The following is a 26,296-nucleotide window of genomic DNA, read 5'->3' on the forward strand; positions in this document are numbered from 1 at the left end:
TTTTAATAAAAAAATTGCCTTATCAGTGTTCCTTATCGTCAAATCATGATCAGTATATAAGAGGATTTTATAAATCTCCCGTGAATAACGGGACAACACTTGAAGCTGTGTGTCAACAAATCACAAAGCTTTATCTTTCCCCGTTCTCATCAGTGTTATTTTAATCATTTTGTCAACAAAAATGGAAATCTAACTTTCATGTTGCTTAATCTAACTTAAATTCGCACATATATCAACTTCTCTTCGGTTGTTTACGGTGAGAGAAAGACAGCTTCGACGCACATGTCTCTTCAAAGCGGTCCCGCCTTAGTGGCATATCAATCCGAGACCGCGGGTCCGAGGTCACTGTAGCTGTTCACGATTTGGATCTGTCAAGGCATTCTCAGGCTTAGAGTTGGGCGAATTAGTCTTATAATGTAGAAATCAATGGTAGATAGTTACTTTCCAGTGGGGGAAATGGCAAGTTGCATTGGGGTGGCGAGAGTGTTCTCGTCATATTTACACTCCCCTTGCTTTTCGCCAAACTGTCCTTATATGGTAAGTGGCGCTTGACCCTCGCTAGTCAAGCCGGTATGAGCAGGATCATGGGTAATCTGTTGCTATTCGAGTGATAATGGCGTCTTCTGAGGTTTACGAAGTAGTGCTGAGTGGCGGTGCTCCTTGGGGCTTTAGATTGCAAGGAGGGAAGGAGTTTGGAGCACCTTTGAGAATTGCAAAGGTTAGTTGTCTTGAATTACCATTATGGATTGCATGTCATCTCAATTTTACGGGCGAATAGCTTGCAAGATAACTGCTTTGTAGTTTGCACGACAACGTAAACTATATGGATACTTGCCTTCAGGTTCATTATAAACTACGGTTATTTGCAAGTTTGCTCGTCCAATTGGTAGTGCAACATTTTATATGAAATGGTTGGTAAACTGTTAAATTGTTGCGTTAAAATCAAAGCCGTTTATACCTCAGTTCGTAAGAATCTCGTGAACAGTGCTATTGGAATTTCAAAGTTGTGAAGGATATTCGATAGCTTTTAGACTGGCGGTTTGGTATGATCGCTTCTAGCGTTTACAGAAATTTCAGCAAAATCGTTTCCACCAATTCCGAGTAATTGCGATTTTAACTTTACTTTTTTGTGGCATTGGTGACAGTCTCTAAGTTTTGTTGTTAGAATTTTAATTATTCGAGTAGTCGATTACTAGCTTCGGGGACATTTTATTTTTATCTTTTAGCTTAATTGGTGCGTGCGTTTATGTCATCATATTATTGTGCTGAGAGAAATGGAATAGCTAAACCAGAATTAATGTGAAACTATATGGGATAATTCCTTTGTATGATCTGAAATTGTCCGTTGCAAATTCCAATCAAATCATTAACTTGTATATTTCCGTTGATAGTTTACGTGCTGGGGTTGTGAAATTAAATTAATGCTTGTGGTTTGAATCGCTGATCCACGACGGAGCTTAATATCACGACATTATTTATACAGTATCGGTTTCTCTACAGCTAGTACAGCTCATGAAATCCTTAAATTCTAATTAGAATTATTTAGTGGAAAATGATTCTTAAAAAATGTCGAGTTCTAATTTTGGAGAATGCTGCTTGCAGTTGTCAAATGTCGAAATTACTGCTTTTGAGATGAAGCTAGACACAGAAGCACACCCCCCAAAAAATGTTTTTATGCTTAATAACTCGAAAGAATGTTAATACGTACGGATAACATACTTTGTATTCAATACCAACCTAGAGAGATTCGTAAATAAGGAACAAAATATTTATTAGTGAACGGTCTTGTTTTAGCTGTGCTAAAAGAATTTACCATTATTTGCCATGGACAATATCACTGCCCGAGTACAAAGCAAATAAAGATACAGAAGTTTATTTTCACGAAGCAAATTTATTTTTTGTAGCAGCATATTTCATGAATATCCAGTTTGTTTTGTTTATGTTCAAAACTTAAGGCATGGGTATTTTCTTTCAATTCATATTTTATGATAATGTATTGTTGGGTCTTACCACAAACCGAATTATTTAAAGAGTCTTAAATTGTTTTTTATTCCTAATAAGTTTAGTCTTCTTACTTTCTTGTGATACTGCTTGTGCATGTGCTTGCGTTTAAGGATCATGAAAAATATGACTGAAATTATGCTGTGATTTTGGTTTGTCATGGTATCATTACCACAGTAATGAGTTGAAATTTTAATCACCGGTATTCAAATTTCTGCATAAGGCTAAATCCTTGAAGGTTGGATAATCATGTTTTTGAAAACTTTAGCTAGTGATGCTGTACATGAACATTTTCCCCCCTTGTAATCAAATAACTTTGGCATCTGAACTTTGGTTTTGGCCAGAAACCCTTTGCCCCCGATAATTAACAGACGTGCAGTATGACTGTTTGCTTTTTCCAACTGGAAAAAAAAAATGAAGGTGCTGCAAATTTTTCCCTGCAAAATCAATATTTTTGGTGGAATATTCGTTACTATAAGGTCAGTACTTGTCAGTTATTAGGAAGCTCCAAAAATGTCAAGTGATTATTGTTTAATTTTCTTCAAGCTCACAGGTTTTGATTATTTAGGGTATGATCACTGAAGGAGGTAATTAAAAGTTGAAAATAACCTCTAATAAATATCGAGTAAAGATACATATTGTTTCCCGACTCTGTAGCTCTAGACATAATAAGAAACAAGATACTGAAGCAGAGTCAATGTTTTAGTGATCACAATCTTTCGACTGTCACAGCGCCTTTCTCAAGTGAATATGACAGGAATCTATCTGTCAAGTGTGTTTGGGTGAACCAAGATCATGTGTCAAAACATCACCGTATAGGGCTGGTGGCTCAAATCCATGGTTCCTATTGAGCATTGGGGACTGGCACAGAATTTGCAAGGCCTCATAAATTCTCCTTCTGAAGTGACAGCTGCCTTACTCTCTTCCAGCTTGAGACCTGTGACCCTAAGGTGTTTGCAGCTGTTTAAAATTACATAGGGTTGGCTTTGTTTTACTGAAGTTAAAGGATTTTATTGATTACAAATTCAACCCTGTGCTCGCATTATTTTATTTTTAATTGCTGTTTTGCATAGTAAATACAATTTGATTGTAGATTATTATTACTATTATCAATAATTAATTATTACTGTTATCAATGCCATAGGTGACACCAAACAGTAAAGCAGCAACGGCTGGAATTGTGGAAGGATTGCTAGTAAGATCAATCAACAGTGCTAATTGTGAAGATTGGACGCACAATGATGCTTTTAACAGTATTAAGAGGACTGGATCCATGTTAAAACTGATCCTGTGCCGGTGAGTCGAAAAAGACACTTGGTTGTTTGTAACGTGCAGGGAGGGGGTTGGAATGCTTTAAACGTGGTGGGGTGGGAGTCAGGCATACAGGAACCTTGAAGTAAAGAGTTTGAAGAGACTTAATCAAGGCTGAAGAGAATGCCATGGAAAGAAATAATTTCATTAAATTAAGGACACAAGGAGGGGAAAAAAGTAAGCAGTCTGTCATGCAGGCAACTTGTCCTAAGCTGTCAGTTAAACTGAAGTGAAAATTTTTCATCCATTAGCTTTGTTTATCGATCTTTGCCGGCTAAGTGGACTTGTCACAGCTGACTGCATTTTAAAAAGTGCGTCGTGAATGTCTGAGAAATGACAGGTTTGGAAAGATCTCTTGTGCCCTAATTGAGAAATCAATTAAAAAGTGTTCTGGTTTTACCCTAACAGGCAGGGAAGTAGAGTATGAGTAAATGAATAGTTTATGTGAAGTGAGAGATGCAAATGACACAAATTATGTTTCTTCTGTTTATTATGCTTATGTTCAGAAAGCATTGAGGGTTTGTTAAAAATTCCTACTTTTCCTGACCCTCCTTCTAGTCCTGTTTGTAGAAAAAATAACCAAGAAGGATGATAGATAGGAACACAAGAAAAGCAAACAAATGCACAGAAGAAAACGTGATTCCTCTCATATTTGTAAATATAGTTTTGAACATGGCTGAAATAATAATTAATTGCCTTTGGTTTGAATTTTTTATAACCATCTGATTATTTTCTTTGGCTTTTATCTTAAATGTGCAACAAAAATACAAACTGAAAGAACAAATTAAAAACACTGTAAACTCACAACTTTCAGCAAATGGTTTCTGAATTATTTATCACAAAATCATTCAATCATTCCATCGTGTCAATCATTTCATTTAAAAACAGGCCAAAGTGTTCAAAAAAATACTTTCAAATTCTTTATAATAAGTTACTCATGACTAGAGCATGGAATTAAATCAATCCAAAATCATTAGGTAGGGAGCATAACTTTTTTATGAACTAGATCAATCACGTAAAATTTAATAAATACAAATGCACAGAGGTCATGCACCGTGCACAGTAAATGTATACTCATTAATTCCTTATTCTTTTTAAGTTAGTATCTTTCGTTGTAAAAGAAATGACCATGTTTTTATGCAGTTTTTTATGTTTACTTATTGACTAGTCATTTTAAAAAAACCCAAAGCATAGTATGGGATTTTTTTCTTTCATTTACATGTGCCTAAAATTTATGTAGAACTCATGATATCTTATTTCTAGAGCTTCAGCTGACTAACCTTGGAAAAACAATAAATTATTTTCCCTTGGGAATGTTGTTAGAAATACTGTCAGGAGATTTTTATGTCAAACCACTCAGCACCTTGGTGATCATCTGCATTTTAATTTTCTTAGAAGCGAAATATGACCATTGTTTTGAAAATTCAAGACCCATCACTTGTTAAATAGTGTTTGTAATTGGTTTAAATTGTAATAAGCTCTGTGAAGCAGATTATACTTTCTGTAAGCTGTTTTAGGAAGAGTTTTACAATGGAGATCAGTTTGAATTTGAGATCATCCATTTAGTTGACATGATCCATTAACATGTTCTTTGGTCACATTTCCAATCTGTCACTGAGAAGTGTTATTATCATAAATTATTTTTATATATAGCTCATGTCTCTGCATGCATGTGTAAATGTGTTCTTTGTTATTTTTCTCAGTGTCGAAAATAACTTTCATCTTTTTATAACTTACTAGTATATAATTGAAACTAAATTTTGGAAGAAAATTGCATTTGAATTTTGCTTGGTCAAAACATCCTGTGACCTGTCACAAGTCTCAGTGAAACGGACACGTTAATTGATTATTAATGAAGGTGTTCCTTTTAAGGCATGTGTTTGTTTTAGTGTGTCATTGGAGAGACCTAGTTATTGTATTACAGGCTCGGTAAGATGTGTTCAACTGGAATGCTGATTTCAACATGGTGATATCTGGCTTTGTTATCTGTCCTTTCCCATGAGAATCACACTTCCCAAGGAAATAGTTTCTTATATATCATGGCTAGTGAAGTGAAAGTTGTTTCAAAAGCAACTTTTACTTTCAGCAGGTAACACATTTGTTTTAATTTACGGATGAAATGACTAATAATTATTATGACTTGTGGCGTAGCTATGGTTTGTCTTGATCTTATTCTATTCTCATTATACAGTAAGAGTCTGTCTCTTTAGAGCCCTTTGTTTGGGATAGTACTCATCTAATAAGAGTTTCTATTCAGCAATAATTATTGCTTCATTTGGATCCCTTATACTGGCATACATAATTGATCACTTTGGTTTATGCTGAAGTGTGGCAATAAAGCAAGATCAGAATAATGTACATGAAAAAGATCACTCTTCAATCCATACTTCTGTCAGCCTGCACATGGTCTTGTCTCATTCCACTTTAACCTCAAGCCTAGTATTAAAAAAAACACAATTTTCATTTATTATCTTGCACTTGTATAGTAAAAACTGTAGATTTTGATGTGTGATCATCTGTGCTTGAAACTGTTCATTTCATATCAATTTCAGCTCTTAAATTTATGTGCATGATTTGTTTGTATATTTCTAAAGATGTACAGGAAAAGTGTAGCCTTTCTAGGGCAGAAGTGATCGTAGTGTAGGTTAACAAGTTACATGTATAGCCATTCCATGGGTAACATGATTATAAATCTTGAAAGGACAATGCATTTTGGTTTTCCAATTTTTTAATATTACAAAGTTTATTCAGTAATAATTTTTTGAAAATGCTTGACTGACATGTACTGTATTTAGCTTTTTTTCAAAGAACAAATCAAATGATGAAAATTTATTTATGAATATATACATGTATATAGTATGTGTTGACGGTTTTTGTTAGACTACTTTTAATTTAATGCATTAATTTATTTTTTATCATGTGAAACGTTTTTCAGAGCATCTTGTCACAAAAGGGATAAATTGCTCTCAGTGTTTTCCATGTCCTAGACAAACTGGCATGACTGCCTGTAAATAATGTATTTCTAGTTTTTTCATCATCATTTACACATGACATTTCTTGCTTGAAGGGATTGTTTATCACTTCTTTTTATATAAGAGCTTTATTTAACCTGAAAAACCAAAAAAGACAACACTTATTTCAATGTCTTTTCTGTTTTTCTTTGCTCTACCCAATTTATTGTTGTAAACAACATTGTTTACAATGTTTCATAGATGTCAGTAGTTCCCATGATAAATATCATATGAACTGTCATGTATGTTTCAGTGGCTTGCTAATAATTAATATCACAATACAAAACAGGTATGCTGGGCTTATCTTGACAAAAATTTCCCTATTAAGTTTTTTTTTTTGCAATTTAAGTTAGTTTAAATGCCAGATGTATCTTATAATTTCATTATTAACTTTTGAAATGTCTTATTATACAGTAATTTACTCTTATCAGTCTTGATTTCATTGTATAGACTTATATTAAATTTCAATGTAAAAAACTTGCTGTAGTTCTGAAAATCTGGTGTTGCATGTACATGTATGAACATGTAACTGTGTACATTTCCACTTGTACAATCTTCATTGGTTTTATAATCTCTGGACATCACCATATATTAACACTATGGTAAATTTTATTCTTTGACTAGCAATTTGCTGTAGCTTATAATGCATTTTGTCACTTTCTACTCGGCACATATGTACAGGTTCATGTATTGTAAATAAAGGTTCTATGTTATAATTTTATATGTTTTCGTTACTGTTTATTCTATGAAATAGCTACATGTAGAATTACAAATGCAAAAGTTGTCACTACCTTCTCTTGTATTAAGGTACAAAGACAGTGTAATTTGTCGATTTTTTTTTTTTGCTTATAATGGATGCTGAAGAGTTGTACATAAGCTGCAATGTCTGTTGAACAACAAGTAAACAGGTGACCCGATCAAAATAAAATGTACTAAACATATTCTCAGAACTCCCTTAATGCAAAATGTATGACAATTAGTGATGAAAAAATTTAAAACATTTTAACCTTGGGACCTCAGTCACTCTTTATTTGTCACTCCTGCATTGTTTTAGTACAGCTGCGTAATTTTTATTCCAAAATTGTTATTTAAGGTAATGGCAGTATTTCAGAATCAATGGTGTGTGAAAAATTATGTCCCGCCTAGGAAAAAATACTTATGGATCAAGTGCCTCCCAAGTGTAAGACAATGACATTGCCAGCATGAACCAAGAAATGCCTTGTGACTAAGTTGAGAATATAAGCTATTGTAATGAAAGAAAACAACTGTGAGAGCACACAATAGGCACTTTGATTACAAAAGAATTCTGGGGCGTACTTTTTCCTGTTTCTGAATAACTGACTGTTAAATTAGTAATATCGGAGCTCGTAACTCAGGGAAAAGTGAAAAATAAAAGATAATTCGAACTCTGTTATTTCGAATTCCCTGTTATTTCAAAACCATTTCCTTGGGATTTTTCCTTCAGTCATGTATTATCAGCTATTTTGAACTCCTGCTACATTATGTGTTGTTGAATTTTCATCATGAAGGGAGCTTTAAATTAATTTTGTTAGGGATCTAATTCATTGGGCTAGCTACATGTGCTTGTATATCTCCAAGATACCCATGAGAAATGATTATTAGAGCTAGAATTAGTTACCAATCAGTTAGTACGTGACTTTGAGATAAAAGAAAGTTGCTAAATTATAATTAAATGCCTTGGTTGTTTTCTTTGGAAATTCTAAAAATAGTAACCAGGTTTATTTCAATTGAGTGTAAGCTGCAGGGACTGTGGAATTGTTATTGTTTTAAAAAATTTATTTAACCTCATGGAGGTTTTGTTTTCTTTACAAAGAGATTACTTACTGTACCTTAGTTTGTGTCTTTACTTACTTATTGCAGCTGTAAGAGCAGTATGGTATTCAGGGTATGTACTCTGTAGTAGGAATACATTGAAATCTCTGTCATGAGTAGTAAGGGCAACTCACACATCCTCACAAGTGTAGAGTTCTGCAGATAGAAAACTTAACACTATTAACAGCAGGGCAAGAGATTATTGATTTTGGCCTTAGCAAGGTGGTACATACATGTACATGCAACTTTGAAAATAGAATGTTTCTTTTACATACAAGTATTGCTGGACCCCATTAATTTGAACTCAGTTATTTCAAATTCCCTGTTATCAGCTATGTTGAACTCCTGCTACGTTATGTATTGTTGTATTTCAAACTATTTTTTTGTTTCCCTGTCCAGAGAGTTCCAAATAGCTCTAGGTTTAACTATTGTAAAAACAAGTGGATTGACAGTTTGAAAACAGTTGGATTAAGTCATGTTTCATGGAAATCCTGACAAATTTGTTATTTTTAGAATTTCTAGTTTCATTGCAAACTTTGCTCTTGCAGAAAACCTGCTTCATCCCCAGAACCCAACTCAACAAGTGATAGTTTTTTCACATCGTCTGTGTCAAAAACAACTGACGACATAAACACAGGCAGACCCAGTCATGTCACCAAGGCAACATTCAAGCCGTCATCCTCAAATGAAGTGTTGTCTTACGCCACCATGCCCAGAGGGAGTGAAAAAAAGGAGGCAGACATAAAGAGATGGAGAGGAGTTGAAGAAAATAATAACAATGACGCTTTTAACTCACAGAAAGGTTTGCAATTTGCAATTTTAATTTGTGAATGGAAATCTTTCATTGTGAAATCAGATGCAGTGACCTAATGGTTAGCATGTTCAGCTCTGTGCGGAGTGGGTCCAGGGTTGAGCACTTTTCAAGGTCGCTCTGTTGTTCTTGTGTGAGATGCAATACCACACAATGGTGGAAAGAGGAGAAGATGAAGAAGGAGTGGGGGGTGGGTGTAGCCTCCAAAGGCTGGCATCCTACATGCAGTACATGGTACATGTATATGTAGTAGTAGCAATAGTCCTAGTTGGTTCATCCTACAGAAGCCCGGCGACTGAATCAGGACTACATGTATGACAGAGAGTGACAAAAAATGTAGTTTCACTGAAAACAATGTAATAATAATTTATTGATTTAAACATTTTCCTTGAGGATTTCCTCTTGTATTGACTTGCTGAGTGATACATGTGTAGTAACAAGTAGGCACACAAGCCGTCTGTTTTCGTTTATGTCCCTCTGCAAACACTGCTGTGCACACCTTGCCTTTTTGCGACTCAATGTGTTTACTTTTCTCACTTTCTAGATCATTTATCAGATGGTAATGAGTGGAATCCTGATATTATATCAGGTGTAGTTCGACCTCCGGAGCAAATTAAACTAGTTCATGGCATAGAGGCTATTCGATCAGTGTCCAGTTCTTCATCGTCATCAGGTAAATAAATGCTTTTCATGTTTGCAACATCTACATTTACTGTGCAGGATATCAGGTATTATTAAAAACTGGATCATTGGATAATGCAATTCAATAGTTTTTATTGGCTTAGCCACCATGATAAATGACCCACCTTACCATGCTCTACAAATGTGGTAAGCGTATGCATAATTTTTTGGGCATTTTTTAATTTTTATTGTTATTTTATTTTTAGTTTCTGATATTTTGGGGCATTTTTATTACAGCAATTATTCCACTTGCGCTTGTTGGAGATGATTGGAGCCATCTTGGTGCTACACACCTCATTGGCTACATGTATCAACATGTATCAACATGTACCATCTCATATCCAACACGCGCTTAACAATTATTGTTCAGTAAGTTTTGGTCTTGGTAACACTATGGGAGCCATAGTGGCTTAATGCCTAGTGCTTTGGATGTAAGATCAAGAACAAGTGGCTGGAGTCTCAGGGGGTTGTCTTGTTGTGCTATTGTCTATGCCCCTTATTGCTTTTACACAATAATTCTAGACACACTACAAGTTAGTAGGAGTGTTGAGAAAATCTAGTGACTGCTGGAGATTGCCCGAGATACACTAGAAACCGGAGTCACACCTTACTGCTTGCCCTGATGAGCTGTGTTAGCTCCTCTGATCATTTAACTTAAACCATTACCATTGATTGTAACACTAGAACAAAAACAGTCAAGTGTCTCAGGGGTTTTATTAGCATCTTCAGTAGGAGGGTTACTGGTTATCAAAGGTGGGCAAAACGTCGTTTAATTATTAGTGAGAATAACTTTTCCCTAGATTGTGAAACCAGGTTGGCAAAATGATCCTCACAGCTGGTCACGTTGCCCTGAGCACAGCTGTTATTGAAACCCCTGGCATGCATCTGAAGGTCAAAAGATCAGACCACAGTCACCATTACTCACATTCATGTTCCTACGATGTTGTAGAACCTAGTGTTTATGTGAAAGCTCCAGCAGATGCACGGGGATTCACTGACAAACCACGTCCCATTGGACGAGGAGGAAGAAGGTAAACTTGTAGCACATGTGTCAGAAATGAATTGTTCAATTGTTCAATTATTGGGGAACAAAAGCAGTTTATGTTGGCTTGTGTTAAAATCTTTCAAATTCAAGTTTTTGCCTGTGTAAGATAATTTTCTGAATTTGTTGTGGATGAAAAATAGCATTGATTGAGCATAATTTGTTTTAGTGTATGTTGCCTTCTTTTGGTGACCAAACTTGGTTACTCTTGATGTTAGTGGAGAGGGGTATGGATGTAATTTGTCTGAAATGAGTAAAATATCTGTACATATACATATACCCTAAGGGTAGTACATGTACATGTACATTGTACAGGGAAAATGTAACTTACTATTACCTAAACAATCACTTCAGAAATTTAAAGGATTAATTCAGTACTTAAAATGCCCTGTTAGAAATGTTATTGCAATGACTAAACATAACCTTAAACACTAACTAACAAAATGGATAAATTAATCTACATAAATGTACATGTTGGTGTTTTGTGTGATACGAGTGTGGAGTATTTAAAATTCTTTCACATGATTGATAATTTTTCATTAAGTGCAAATAACCAAATTGTTTCCTTAACTCTTCTTCATTCCCAATTGTCAGCTCAATAAAAGATGAGCATTCTATGTGTGGTTAGTGGTTGGTAGAGATTGTTGGTTTTGTATACACTTCATATACATCATTGTTCATCATGTTACATGCAAAATGTACTTTTAACCCTGTGAGTGAAAATTTAAATAAGTATGTAGACAATCACGTACATCTCACAATCACACACTCAGTTGCAATGTCCCTTCTGCATGTACCCAGGAAAAGGCCTTAAAAAAAACTTCTGTTGAAGAGTTAAGTAGAAGAGTTAATCCATGTTTACAGTAAGTCCGGCAAGGTCTCATGACCTGCTTTCCACCTCTTTATGGGTAACTTCTACTAGAAGAATACCACACATTTAATTGGTTAGCCATGAAGTTTAATGTGGTCAGACTACCTTTTTGGGGGAGGGAGACTAGACTGGACTCTAGACAGTGGTGTTACAAATGTAGCCTTGATTAAAAAATGTTACTGAATAGACCAATCTTATCATTTTTAATTGACGATCACTGTTTGCACTCATTTAGATAATTATTTTAGTGAGAGGAATTTAAATTCCCAGGCATAACATTTAACAGTGGATGGCAGTAATCAAAAATAATTTTACAACAGTTATATCATAATGGTAAGTATTTATTAAGTGTTCAGTGTTGTCAAGATTCTTTACAAAATTTTACTAATACCCATCACTTTTTCCTTGTTCCTATGTATAATTTCATAGATTTGATGAAAGTGGTTTACCGACAACTGGGACTAATTTACAGTTAGTATTCCCAATAATTTCTTCTCATTTTGCACTTTAAATCGCATTTTATAATTCACAGTAACTTAGTTTCTGCACTCATTGTCATAACTTGTTTTCCATTTCATTCATCGTTGACTTATGTACCTCCTTCATGATAATTTCCTTTGTGTATGGAAATGGGTAAGTTACAGTCTAACTTTGCCTTACGCCCACCATGAATACTGTTCCACTGTCTTGCTTGCATGACTGATCGCATACGACAGAAATAAAAATGTCCCAAGGTATTTTAACAGGCCCCTTTTTGTAAACAATGTTTCTTAAATTGTAAATCATTTTGTCTGACTAGCACATCTTTATTCTCCTTTGTGTGTGAGTGGTGTTTCGCTTGTTCTATATCTTCCATTTTTTCCATCCACTAGCTGTCATTGTTGTACAGGCAAATTTGCACCAATGCTGTCTGTACAGTGTACTTTTTGGTAGCTTCCCAATAATGTTTCAATTAACAATAAACACATAAACATACATATGAGAAAGAAGATGACTAGCAAAGTTTAAAATTAAAATAGGTTAAATTAAATATTTTGTAAATAACTGCATTAAAAGTATTTAAAGTAATGAAATTAAATTTGTGCATCACTAAAATAATTAATGGTGAATTATGCAAGGAGACAGAATTTTAAGCATAATTATAATTGTGGTAACTTATTGTACACCAAGAGGAAACTCGTTTATAAATGAAATTAGTAATGAGGAAAGCAAGTAAAGTGATAAACGAGACAGTCTAAATGTCATACTGATTATGAATTGAGAGACCAAAAACATTACACTTGGGGTATAAACATTTAAAAATACGTAACTTTAAACTTTTTATTGATTGTTTGAAAGTGATTTGGAAACTTTTATGAACTCTCCCAATTAAACAACAACAGTATGCAGTGGAATAATGCTTTGCACGCCGTACATGTAAACAACAAGGTACTGAGTAGTAAAACTTTGTTTTAAAGTGATAGCTTTAATTTGTATTTCCAGTGGTATAAATCTGCAACATGTTACTCATAAAAAGAGAATACCAAAGAGTCAAGCCTAAGCAAGAACCTTAGTTATTGCCTGGATTGATGTCTTAGAAGTACATGTGTTCATCCAAGCTGTCAGTAGAGAATAAAGGAAAGTGCAGCTTGAACAGAATTTAAACTGAAAATTTATAAGGTGTCAAATTACTTTCTGAGAATCTTGTGGTTGTATTTCAAAACTGGTTGTAACCCACGTTGCTGCCCATCATGGGAATGCAGACAGATATCCCTGCCTATTGGCATGCAACAACAGGCAGTAATTTGTCTGCTTTCCAGACGACATCGCTCTGAACTGTCAAAACATGTTGCAACCTGGAGGGCTGATAACAGCACAATAACATGTAGTTAAACTTGATTTCAATTTGACTTGCCTATAAGTTTTTCTTTGTTTCTTTTCAAGGTTGACATCAGGTTCTATTGGTTCTGAAGAAGAGTTCAACATGGCAAATGGTGATGCAAGTAGTTCTGATTCAGCTCCGTCAGTGACAAATAGACCAGCTCTGCAGCAGTTTAGAAAACAAAAAGAACAGGCAGCTGTTGAAGGTATGGGTCATGTGATTATGGTGAAAGAACTATATTTTCTTGCGGGACACAACAGGTAATCCTGAGCAGGCAAGATACATGTAGTGCCATCTTGCCTGTTCAGCTAGCTAATCACAGCGAGGGTTTCAGTTCATCTTGCCCTCACGGGGCTAGCCATATCATGTGGAGGCAGCGTGGCCGAGCCGGACTTGAAATCTGGAGGTTGTGGGTTCAAGTCCTGCTCTGACCACTAAGCTGGAGTTGTTTCTTTGGCCATGCTTGGAAATAGCCAACTGGTCTGCCTCCCACCAGTTGGGAATTTTAAGCCTATCATGTTTATTTGGAATATTTAGATCTTTCTTTCAGTTTAAGTGGCATGTCTTAGAACTAGCTAGTTGTAGCTAAGCACATCAACCACTATAAAGTAACATTCAACATGTAACATTTAATAGCCCTCAGGGCTTCAGTGTCAGTCAGCTTCTGTTGAAAGTTTGAAACAACGTTTTGATACACATCTGTGTATAGTGGTAATGGATTAACCTCACATTTCAGCCACATTGGAACCAAAGCCCATCAGAGCAGCTCCACCAACTCAAACCAAACCCAGGAAATACGGCGACGAGCGGAAAATTTTGGAGCCAACTAATGCAGGACCTCATCGCCCAGTAAGTTACACTCACGTCCTGCAGTAGTAAGCTCATGTTCTTCCCCTTTTAAACACTTTCAAAATTATCAAGTTTCAAAATTATAAGTTGAACTTTTTCGTATTTTATTTTTTTGTCTCCCTTATATCAATAAATGTTGTTGTTGTTATTGGTGTTCAAATTCCAATTTGATTCCGAAACAATGTATGAATAGCTACTCTGTGGAGGTTTTTAATAATAACTCCCATTTATTGTTTATTTATTTATATGTAGTAATTTATATATTTTTCCGATGGCACTTATCATGAGGGAATGGAGAAATTCAATTTTGCTTCATAAATTCGTATTTTGTTTAACTGCTCGGCACTGCACACTTTGATGCATCCTTAACACAGGAGTTAAAGTCAGTGTGTAAAATCAATAGACCATTTTACAGTTGTCTGCTCTGTGACCTGGCCTTTGAATGACAGCAAGGCTGGAGGTGACCTTGTTTTGATACAGACCTCACTGCTTTTGTTGTGTAAATCACGTTGTTCTAATACAAACTAGTTGAATCTACATGTACATGACAAAAGCAGAGAGCAAGCCCACCTCCAAGGCCACCTCCAGCCTCGCTTTCATTCGTGGGCCAGGTCACTGAGCACGCAACTGTAAAGTGGCCTGTTGTTAAGATGTTACGTTAACTTTCTTGTTTTTGTAGTCAATCCAAAGAGGAGGGAAGTGGTACAAGGAGATGTTCAAAGAATTACATTCAAATGCAGGAAGTATGTGTTGTTATCTGAAATAAGTCATTGTTAGTTACTCACTCTCTGTGTAAAACAGCATCAAATGAAGATACTACTCAATAGCTTTCATTCGAAAGGTCAAACCCTAATATTCTTTCTTGGACTTAAAAGCTAGAAACACTTTGTACAACCAAATAAACAATACCACATGAAAGTACTGTTAAATAGTTTTCATGTGAATGGTCACACATAAGGGTTTAATCTACAGACTTAATAGTTAGAACCACCTTGTACAGCGTGGTCACGCATGAATGGACGACATTGCTTGACGCAAGAAAAAGTAAAAGAGCTAAATTTGAAGTTCTAATAAGATCTTTTCTTTCCATTCAGCCTCCTCGAATCTGTCGGGGTTACTCGCTAGTGATGTCGCCAAGGGAACAGTGAGAGAGTACGAAGGCGGTTCTGGTTCTTCAACGCCACCAAGGAGCGCGTCTCCGTCTCCTGACTACAGAGACAATGATGTGTTTTCAAGGAGGACAGATTATGTCAATGAAGTTCCGGTTAGAAGTGCTAACACAAGTAACGTGTCCTCGCAGCCTACCCCAGCATGGTCCAGTGACGAAAACGATCGAAAACCTTCCTGGCAGCAGACCGGCGAGAGAAAACCGTCACGGCCGAGCCAGAGTCATGTTCCAGTGTGGTACAAGGATATGCAGAAAGGAGTTGAGGTGCCAGTGCAGACGATTGAAGAACCAGAGTCTTACATTGTTCACAAGAAGCCATCTTATGGTAAATAACGACAGCAGTTCTATCTACGAGTCTTGCTTGCTGACCCTACCTGCCTTGCAGCCCAGTCGACGTTAAGTTAGCTTAATAGCCTGAGCATCCGCAGGAGGTCTGAGGTTCATTTCTTATGAAGTATCTGAAGAGATCTGTTCCCTTTTTCACATTGACGGTTATTTGCTGATGAATTTTCGCGTGCAAATCACGGTCAATCAGAGATGCTGTAGAACTGCCTCATCGATGGATTAAGCGGGCGAAGAGAGTTAGATTAATTTGCTTAACTTTTAGACTTGATCAATGAAAAAAAAAAAGCATTCGTCTGTTTGTTTAGAGTCTGAGAAAAAAAAACAAAACTAACGAGAATCGCAAACTTAAGGCGACCTTTCCTATAGTTGTGCAGTCATATCCAATACTTCTATAAGTGTCTCTACAGTGCGCTAAAGTTCATCAACATTTTCTCTGTTTCAACCAATATTTCTATTTTAGTCAACGTCAGGTGATCAGAGTTTGCGTTATTTCACTGAGTTATTTCGCTTGTCTTTTCTTTATAGCAAATGTCGGCGAGGAGAGAAGATTTCAGGAACCAGTCTCCACAGCGCCTACGACGATGAACGTGTCTCCATCTTACTTAGACCAAAGGAGATCTCCAGGATCTGTGACAGTTCAGATGGAAGAGAAATATCAGCCTCCCAGTGCGACAAGTTTGTATGAGAGTCGCTTCCAAAGAAGGCCACCGGTAATTTGTCGTTCTTTTGTGACAGTTTCGTTTCTTTTTCATGCTATAGTGGTTTGTGCGTTAGAGTCCATATCGACAGGTCTCTAGCCGTTGTTGGAATCATTGTGTCATATTTCAAACACGAATGCCTGTGTTTGACCACATTTCCACATTTTTTTTCTGTTTTTCGTATAGCTACGACGACAAGAGAGTCAAAAATCACTACATTTTAACAGTCAATTTAATGCGTTATTCGCAAGAGTAATTGACCTCTAAATGCTAGTTATTAACTGTTTTCTTTACGGTTTCGACACGTTGTAGATCAGGCAGTTACAGTATGAGTACTCGAACCGGGCAACCTGAAAGAAAACTAACCAATCAAAACGTAAACTGAGAACAAAGGACTGGTAGCTTCTTGTTACGGCAAGTAACGGTCTGTTTGACGTGAAAGTATAAACACTATCGACTGCGTTGTATACACCCTTAGAGATTCAGTCCTTGACTGGGAGGTATCACGATCTCGCTCGAAAAATTTAGCTTGAAAACTGTTTTAGCGATAACTAAACCGAAACCGTTGAAAAGCGCACAAAAGTTAAGATCGAAACTTTTCCAAGAGGTTCCGAACGTTTTCCGAGAGGTTCGCAACACTTTGTTGGGTTTTCAGTTTTGTTAAGATCTGTTGTTCGTATTCTTCAATTTTATTGGTTTATTCGAGAAAAAGATCGCTATCCTTTGTTCTCAACTAACGTTCTGATTGGTTTACTCTTTTACAGTTGGCCCGGTTCGAGTAGTAGTACTGTAAGGAGCATAACTTAGGCAATCTCGTAACGCCAAATTCTCAAAGCAAGCAATAAAAGATATGTGTAGAAATCGGTGAAGAGAATTTGTATTTTGAGTTTCGGACAAACAATAACATAGCAAACAATAACATAGGACAGAAGCATATCACCTGGGTGATATGTTTCTGCTTAGGGGTTATTTCAGTACACAATAAACAAAGCTCTTAAAGGAATACGTCACGGTTTGCACATCTTGTAAAGTTTAGGCTAAATCTTTCAAGTTCGTCGTTTGTAATCCGTGTGAATCTTCTCCATCCTTAGCCATCCTTGTTTCTTTATGGTTTATTATTATCTCTTTGGTGTTTTTTTATCTTAGTAAAATACTATTTTCAGGTTTCCTTCAATTTGAAGGTGATTTTGCAGGTGGCCAAAACAAGTCAAAATACCGTGACCGAGCTCCTGTAATAGTTTTTAAGATAGTTTTGTTTCTGATATTCTACTCAGGGTCCAACACGAACTGCGTCAGAAGAACTACAAATCCGACAACAACCTCCATCAGACGAAGATCTGTTGAGAAGACGAGAGGAGGAGGCCGCACGCAGAAGGAGGGAGGAAGAAGAACAGAGACGAAGAGAAGAAGAGGAGAGGAGAAGACGGGAAGAGGAAGAGGAAAGGTTGAGGAGGAGACAGGAAGAAGAACGATTGAGGAGAGAGTACGAGGCTGAACTAGAAAGGAGAAGAAGAGAGGAGGAAGAAGCTGCCAGAAGAGAAGCTAATAAACCACAGTTCCTGGCCAGGGCTTTGTACAGCTTCCAGGGTCAGACAGAGAAGTAAGTCAGCCTTAGACTGCTGGCAATCTGTTTTTCTCTCGAAATTCAGCAGGCATTATGAGGCGAGTCGTGGGAAAAAAAAGCTTGTTGTTGTTGTTTTACAAGTATCGTGGTATATATATTTGCTCTTGTTTTGCGCATTGTTGCTATAGACTTACAGTTAACACTTAAATTAAACATGATGACAAGGTCTAAAAGAACGCGCGTTTGATGACTTAGTAAGAATGGAGAAGACTGCGTGAAGTCTGTCTTACTCGTTTAGTTTGGTGTTCATACATGTGCGTGTCTTTCACACACTCGCCCATTTCACCAAAACGTTTGTTTGTAATTTTATAGTTATGTTGACAGAATTGCTTTCTCATTCACCAGAGAGCTGTCATTCAGAAAAGGCGACATCATCGCCGTGAGAAGACAAGTGGACAAGAACTGGATTGACGGAGAATTAAATGGAAGGCGTGGAATTTTTCCTACAAATTATGTCGAGGTACGTTTTGTTGCTATAAAATATATTATCAAACTGACAAAATCTATACAACGGCTGCTCAATACTGTATTATTCATGGCGAACTTAGGTGGGATACCACGAAACTCTCTTAATCATCGGAGAAGATGTTTTCTTTTATAAGGTCGAGTTTGCTGTTCCAGATTCTTTTGCACAGGATATCAAACGCAAGATGCCTTATAATAGTGTTAGAGACATTTAGCTCCACGGTGTTCAGGATAACGGCAAACCGCAAACGGGATTTTCAAGTGTGGCGTTTGGCGTTAGACGTTTGCGATCTATTTTGGGTTAGCTACGAAAACATGAAAGAATTATTTCACTTGAAGAGGCCGCCATAATGAATTTCCAGACAACAGCAGTATTTGATTTTCAAATGGCTCGTTCGCGTCCTTTTCCGAACAAAATCGAGCCTGTGTTTACTGCTCTTCTCCAACACTCACCTTTTGAGTGCCTCTATATCTGCCATTGAATAAGAGTACTGATCGAACTCTTCTTTTTGTCCAGATTCGACCTGCAGATGAGGAGGAAGAGGACGAGGAACCACCCCCACCCCCACCCACTCAAAAACAAACTCCACGAGTCCAAGTTAGTGTTATACAACCACAGACACAACCACAGCAACACCAACAGCCAACAACTTTCACTCAACCCCAGGCTCAACAGATTTCCCCGCGGCCTTCTGCTCAACCAGCAACACAATCTGTGACTTTGGAGGGGGAGGCACGGGTGAGGTACAGCTTCAAAGCGGAGACACAAAGAGAGCTGCCTTGTAGTAAGGTAGGAGGATACATTTGTGTTGTCTTATATGAAGTAAGTTACGAAACTTAAAGACCCAGTTATTAACTGAGTTTGACTTAACCCTCTCAGATTAAATACATTTATTGTCGGTAATTTTTAGTTTTAGCTTAAGATAAGTGAAAGACCAAAAACAATAAAGATATCATTTCTGAAATTTTATAAAACTATATTGCTCGTTGTCGTAAGTTGTGAATTATGTTAAACTTTCTATGAACAACCAAACATCAGTTTTACTTCGCCTATATCCTAAACTGTAACTTGATTCGAGCAATGAACATCACTTTCAACAAAGAAATTGAAACGAAGTCCGGTTTTTAACCGCGCGGCCATGGGCCGAGCGCGGTTCATGTTCTACCCTGTACCGTTGCAGTTATGTCCTATGTAGCAGACATGTCCTCTGACGTAATGTAATATACGGAGCCAATCATATCATGCGTTCTATCTAATAACACGCAGCATAAGACTGGTAACTAAACTCCGTTGCAGTTCGGTCTTCGAGCAAAATTGATTTTTGGAGGGGTAGCGTACGGAAGCAGTATTTGACTATGTATGTCTTTACTCTGAACCAGAGTGACTCTGAACGTAAATATGCAGCGACTATTTACAAGAATGGCATTTACCTCACAAGATTTCTATCGGAAATTGACCACTTAGTGTATTTTCAGTTTCAAATTCAACATGAAAGTTCGATCGAAGATTTAAACAGTGGTTGCTCTCCGGTTTGCGAACTGCGTGTTCCCGGCCAGCCAATATTAAACTCCGCGCTTTGGTTATCCTCAAATTATTCAGATCGTTTAATGATATTACAGAGGCAAAACAAAATTCTGAGAAGCAGTGTAACCAATTTTAGTTTCGGTGCTGTAAAACTACCACTCAATCTGCGCAATATTTCTCTATTCCCAATCTTGTCCTCTTCTCAGTATAAGTTTGTTGAGGCTGACTGAACCTTTTTGGGTAAGACGTCTCCTGTAGCATCGAACATTTATTACAGAAATTTTCTTGTCGAGTAGATTTTTATGGCCGGAGTGCTTTCTAACTGTTCCTAGTTCGCTTTGCTTTACGAAACAGCAGTAGTAGTCGAAAAACCATAGAGCACTTTGTGGCCTATTGAAAACACCACAGAACGCTTTGTGGCCTACTCAAAACACCACAGAGCGCTTTGTGGCCTATTCAAAACACCACAGAGCGCTATGTGGTGTTTTATTTTGGGATTTAACATTGAAAACTGGATGGCTCGTTGACTCGCAAGTATCTCACAGCTATTTTCTGAGATAATTTGGTTTTTCCAATTTTCACACCACAAAGCGCTTTGTGGCCTATTCAAAACACCGCAAAGCGCTTTGTGGCCTATTCAAAACACCACAAAGCGCTTTGTGGCCTATTCAATACACCAGAAAGCGCTTTGTGGTCGTCATCGTAATCATAGCGATTCTGTCAGTGGAAGTTATACTATGTGGACAAAACTGGCAGAGGGGCTCTCTTATTTTGACAGGGAGGTTCGCAAGATTTTCGCACCACCCCTTACATTAATTATGCATGCAATTTTTTTGACTGACTCGTTCTTTTCACGATTGCTGTTTGAGTATAATGTGATAGTTTGAGATAGTTGCATACATAATTAATGTATGGCGCTGTACGGAAATCGTACCTGGAGGTTAGCCGAGTGCTCTCAAAGAAACCTCTGAAAGGAACTAATAGGTTTTCGCAAACGTGCTGAGCAGGGTTATGTTGAACACTATTTCAGTTTTTGTTTTTAGAAAGAAATATCACCGAATCTCGGATATAAGACTTGATACCCTTAAAAGTACTCGTTATGGTTATCAGACAGAGCACTGACTGCTAATGAGATTTGCATTCCTGGGATCGGCTGGAACTAGCTACAACGGGTGCGTGTTATTAACCGGAAGAGACGATGAAATGAAAGCAGAAGGTTGAAAATTAGGAATTCAGTGATACCTCAACCTATCACTTGTTTCGGTTAGAGAATCTTAGAGGGATTTATTATGTTCATTGATTTATAGCTCTGTTGTTAGTCCTCATTTGTAGGCACACCCCTCAGGAATTTAGCATTGAACATGGAATGAAACTTACGTCGGATACTGATACGGGTATTTCTTTTTTTTAATAAGTCTATGGATCTCGCCATAACATTGCAAGGCGAAGAACTCGACCAATGTTTTACCAACACGGACCTCATACTAGTTCAATAACATAATTCAGTTATGACAGAGAAGATTACAAATCTTTTTTTATTTATTTATGGCTAGACTGGAATTTATACAGCTGGTGTTTTCATGAGCAGGTATAATTACCATTATCACTATCAACTGGAATCTTGTAGATCTTTCTACACACGGGCGAACCAAAACAATCTGACTTGTGACCTTGAATTAATTCGCTTGAATTATCTGCAGTGCTCACGTATGATACAAACCGTTGCTTTATCCAAACATTTTCGAAAATTGTATTTTAGGGCATGTTTTTAGCCTGTGTTGTAAAATCACTATAATCTTGAGATTTGTATTGTTACAAAGGCAAAATAACCAAAGTTAGAATTAGTTTGAGAAATTCTATTTTTGACAGATAAATGCCTTTTGGACATACTAATATAATACTTATCATTGCATTTAGAGTGGTGCACTTCTAACAAAGGCCACCAAACTAATTTTTTTTCATCATTTTTTCACATGTTTTCAACAACTTTCCTATGGCTTCCATTCAAATCTGGCAAATTCAAATTATGAAAAGAAATGTGAGAGGTGGAGTTGTCGACTGATCAACAGGTTACATGATGCTTGATATTTTCACCATTCATGCATTTTGATTAGCTTATTTAAACCAAGGAAGGTGGACACAGTTAGTCAGGCACGACTGTGACTGGGTTCTTATTACAAAGATGAAAAGTTCTATCACTCTTTTGTCCCTTAAATCTAGATCCAACAAACTAGTCACAGGCAACACAGTGATTTGTGGTTCATTTAGTAAAAAAAAAAAGTAATGACACATTTTCTTCAGCCTTTGAGCTTGGGCTAATTTGAATAAGCTGTTGTAAATGTAGAACAATCAAAACAATTTCAGACTCATCCTCTATTTACTTAATTATTACTTATTAATACATCTGTTAAAGAAATCCTGATGAAAATTTAAAAAATCCTCGAAATAAATACTGATTTTATCACTGTCACTAAACTCATCCTCTATTAACTTTCTGTAGACGTGTTCATCATCGTCTTGTTCTTCTTGCCCTTCCGCTTGTTCTTCTTGATCCTCTTGTCCTTCTTCTTCTTCTTTGTCTTCTTCTAACTCCCCCTCCTCCTCATCGATCATATCATCTAATGCCTCCAGGTATGGTTTGGCCAGGCTATTAAAAATATGGAGAGGGATTTACTTCATCAATAGACACAACAATATTGTGGAAAACTGAAACTTTCTGTGAAGGGGCCTGTTACGGCTATTTCGTGTTTTCTTTGTGTCCTTTTTTGTTCCGTATGTTAATGCATTTTTTCACACTCTGCATGCTTTTTTTTCTCGCGTCGTATGTAAATTTCGTTGCGTATATATTTGTGTTATCCTTTCATGTTAATTTAGTGCTAGTTTATCATCCGGTACACTTGTATCTTCTTGGTTCCCTGAACCCCGTTGCCAGCATTTTGGGAGCCGTTTAGTTTATCGTCTGTTTGTATTTTCCTCTTAGTTTTCTGCCGTCTTCAGTTAGTTATTTGTAGTAATTCGTTTCATGTTTATCTTTAGGAATTTACCTTCCTCCTACGGAAAGTGAAATAAATTTGCTGGACTAATTGAAACTCGCTTTAAGTTGTGTCTGAAGTCGGCCTTTGCCTCTTCAGGGCCCATTTCTTGAAACTTCCTGGCTATTCAAGGGCTTGTCAACTTACAAGGACCGTTTTCAGGCTGCCGTTTTGGGCCCAAAGCACCAAACTACCTAATGAAACTTAAATCAGTTTTTAAAAAGAGCATTGGAATTATAATCTAAAGTACAACAGTAATATTATTATAATTCAAATTATAAATATTCATACTGTATTTTGAAAGTGGAAGTTTTTTCACGAGGAATGTGAACGCCTTAAAGAGATCTTTTCCCGACTGTGCTATCCTGACGACCTTGTGCAGTCAATCATTCGCAGATTTATTGAATCAAAAGTGTCCGAGGATTCACATACTCGAGTGGCTGATAAAAGAGAAGCCCCAGTCAGAATCGTGTTGCCCTACAAGGACCAGAAATCTGCAAACGTAGTACGTAAACAGCTGGCTGACCTCAGTCAGAAGATCAACGCAGATATTAGCCCAGTTTACACAAGTAGAAAGATCAAGGATGAAATTAAGGTCAGGGAAGACAAGCAGCCTCTTGTGAGTCAACAATGCGTGGTGTATTCATTTCAGTGTGGCCTGTGTGATGCAGGCTATGTCGGTTACACGTGCTGACACCTACACCAACGAATTGAAGAACACAAAGGATTGGCAATCGGAAACCACCTCAGAGAGCAGCACAATATGGCGCCAGAAGACATCGTACAGAGTTTTCGAATCTTAAGAAAGTTTCAGAACAAACTTGGCTGCCTTATTTTTGAAATGTTTTTTATCAAAGAACTGAAACCAATGCTAAACAAACAGTGGGATTCAATTCGCGCCAAATTATTTGTTTAGAGCAATTCTTGCTAAGATTATTTTATTTTTAACACTTTTTCACATATTTTATCACATTTTAGCGTTCGCCACATTTTTATCTATTATAAGTTGTTTTTAACATATTTATGGCTATATGCTAATGTAGAAAATTTACTCACTTGAGTGCTCTCTCAATTAATTTGGTGTTAATCAATTTATTGTCATTAACTCCAAAGAAACCAATCTGAACAACTGTCAGGGCTTGCTGTCAGGGCTTGCAAACTCCAATTCCTCTTAGAGTGAAAACAAGGTGTTTTCCTTCCACATCTACATGGGAGAGTATCATAATTTATGTGGGTGGTGGTGGTGTATCGAGTTGTGTTTGACAAACCCTTTTCATTTTTTATGTTTCTGCATATAGCAATATAAAGGAACTGTTTTTTAACTGTTTAATAGCAAACCACTTTATTTTTAAAAAGTGTCTGTTATTTTTATTTAAAGTTAATTTGGCTAGCAATTCCTTGCTATTTAAATGTATGTTGCTTGAAAACTGTGATCTGGTGGCTCTAGATGCAATTTGAGTTTTTCTGTAATTTTGAAAAGTCAAGCCCCACTGTTTGTTATTAATATTGTATCAAAAGGATAACACCATTCTTATCATGGTTATTCTATTGATTCCATTTCATCATTACTTAAGGTGGTTCTGCAGTTATTGTGGGCACACTACCCCATGTCAAAGTTTGCAACATAATTTTTGGGGCATTGAAGTGTTGGCTAACAAATTTTGGGAAATATTTTGTCTTTCACTCGGTGATAATGTTACTTAATTCCATTTACTGGGGATAATATTTTTATTCTTACTGGTGTTTGACTGGACCCCATTTTTTGGACAACAACACTACCAGTAAAAAAAATTTTGCTGGCATACTTTTACTCAATTTCTGGAACCAGCTTATTTTGACTTAATACAAACCATGCCCAAGTTTCGGGGAAATCATTTGAGCAGAAGTTCAGAAGTATTAACTTAAAGGTCAAAGACATGTAAACTCAACTCTAACATTCACTGAAAGTTTCTACAATTGACTCTCATTTCCAAAACAAGCCATGAACCCAAATTTTGTGAGAAGCTTGCCCCAAAGCTTGCTAAATAAAAGTGGCTAGTCAATTAGTGATCGTGTGAACCATAAAAAGCATTAATCCCTAGTTCTTAAAATACAATAAAATGCTTGATAACCTCATTGAATTTTCAAAGATGCATTTTGCAACAGTATTTGGAAATAACTTTTGTGTCAAAGTCTTTCCACACAAATTGTTCAGTATGGCAATATTTTGGCTATAAGTTTTACTGTTGTGACTCAAAAAGAAATGGGGCACTGTTGTCAGGATTGTAAGCTACTCCCCGACTGATCTCTGGTGAGGAAGAGAAGCAGTTTTATTAATCTATGATTACAAATACAAAATAGGTACTACAGGTACAGGCTGAGCCATCTTTTTGCCATTCCTTAATATATAGTTAAAAAGACAGTTATTAATAATAACAATAATAATAAATAAAAATAGCAATAAAAACAACAACGATGACAACAAAAATAATAACAATAATATTAATGATAATGATGTGCTTCTGGGCATGAATTATGTTTTTATTCATGACAGTTGGTTCATCATATTTGACCAGTAAAAGTGCTTCACTGGGTCTATTTGTTAGAAAAGTGGAGTCTCATCAAAATGTGTGGGCACAGTTCATGGATGTTTAAAATCTTGTGAGGGATGTGCTCTATGACTGATTAATCACTCAATGAATCACTGTTGCAACACCAAAACAAGAAGGCAAGTTTATAAAAAAGTTGAGCATTTCTGCAAGTTGAAATTTTCTTGCGAGTGCTAATGGGCAACAAAAGTCTACTAGGTAGGCAACTAAAAAGACACACGGGGAACCAACAAAAAGAGAACTAGTTGCCCAAAGGGCAAATTAGCAAGAAAGTTAGTGTCGAACACTGCATTAATAGCCATCAAGCTCATTCTAAGAGCTTTGTGGCATCCAAAAGTTTTCTTTACTCTGCCTCCTTGACTCCTCAACCTCTCTTAATTCATTTATGTTTGTTGTGCCCCAAACCACTGCAGGAAAGAAAGTGAGTGCTTTGTACACTGTAAGTATACATGTAGAATACAGTAGGGGCAATTGTACATGTATGGTTTACCAGTTTTGTCATTTAAGTTAAGGTTGTCATTTGCTAACACAGAAAGCTCAACTTCCTACAAGCCGTCTTGTTCACGGCTTTTGGGGTTTT

The 26,296-nt window shown here is 36.7% G+C and overlaps 1 protein-coding gene across 3 annotated transcripts in view; it reads left to right on the plus strand.

Moving 5' to 3' along the window:
* Window positions 1–463: 463 nt before the first annotated feature.
* LOC145494420 (uncharacterized) overlaps window positions 464–26,296 on the plus strand; it is a 47,641-nt gene continuing 21,808 nt past the window's right edge. The window contains exons 1-14 of one of the 3 annotated variants that reach the window (XM_081473886.1): window positions 464–718; window positions 3,146–3,297; window positions 8,705–8,958; window positions 9,512–9,640; window positions 10,598–10,679; window positions 11,991–12,032; window positions 13,485–13,627; window positions 14,159–14,271; window positions 14,951–15,014; window positions 15,366–15,764; window positions 16,310–16,494; window positions 17,757–18,082; window positions 18,452–18,566; window positions 19,089–19,361. In XM_081473886.1, the coding sequence (XP_081330012.1) occupies window positions 614–718; window positions 3,146–3,297; window positions 8,705–8,958; window positions 9,512–9,640; window positions 10,598–10,679; window positions 11,991–12,032; window positions 13,485–13,627; window positions 14,159–14,271; window positions 14,951–15,014; window positions 15,366–15,764; window positions 16,310–16,494; window positions 17,757–18,082; window positions 18,452–18,566; window positions 19,089–19,361 (2,382 nt within the window). In that variant the 5' untranslated portion in view covers window positions 464–613. Of the gene's footprint in view, window positions 719–3,145; window positions 3,298–5,056; window positions 5,402–8,704; window positions 8,959–9,511; window positions 9,641–10,597; window positions 10,680–11,990; window positions 12,033–13,484; window positions 13,628–14,158; window positions 14,272–14,950; window positions 15,015–15,365; window positions 15,765–16,309; window positions 16,495–17,756; window positions 18,083–18,451; window positions 18,567–19,088; window positions 19,362–26,296 lie in introns of those variants that run through there. The other 2 variants (XM_081473887.1, XM_081473888.1) reach the window with 2 other exon arrangements.

This window comes from Orbicella franksi, chromosome 8 (genome assembly GCF_964199315.1).
Source record: "Orbicella franksi chromosome 8, jaOrbFran1.1, whole genome shotgun sequence".
NCBI classification, from domain to species: domain Eukaryota; kingdom Metazoa; phylum Cnidaria; class Anthozoa; order Scleractinia; family Merulinidae; genus Orbicella; species Orbicella franksi.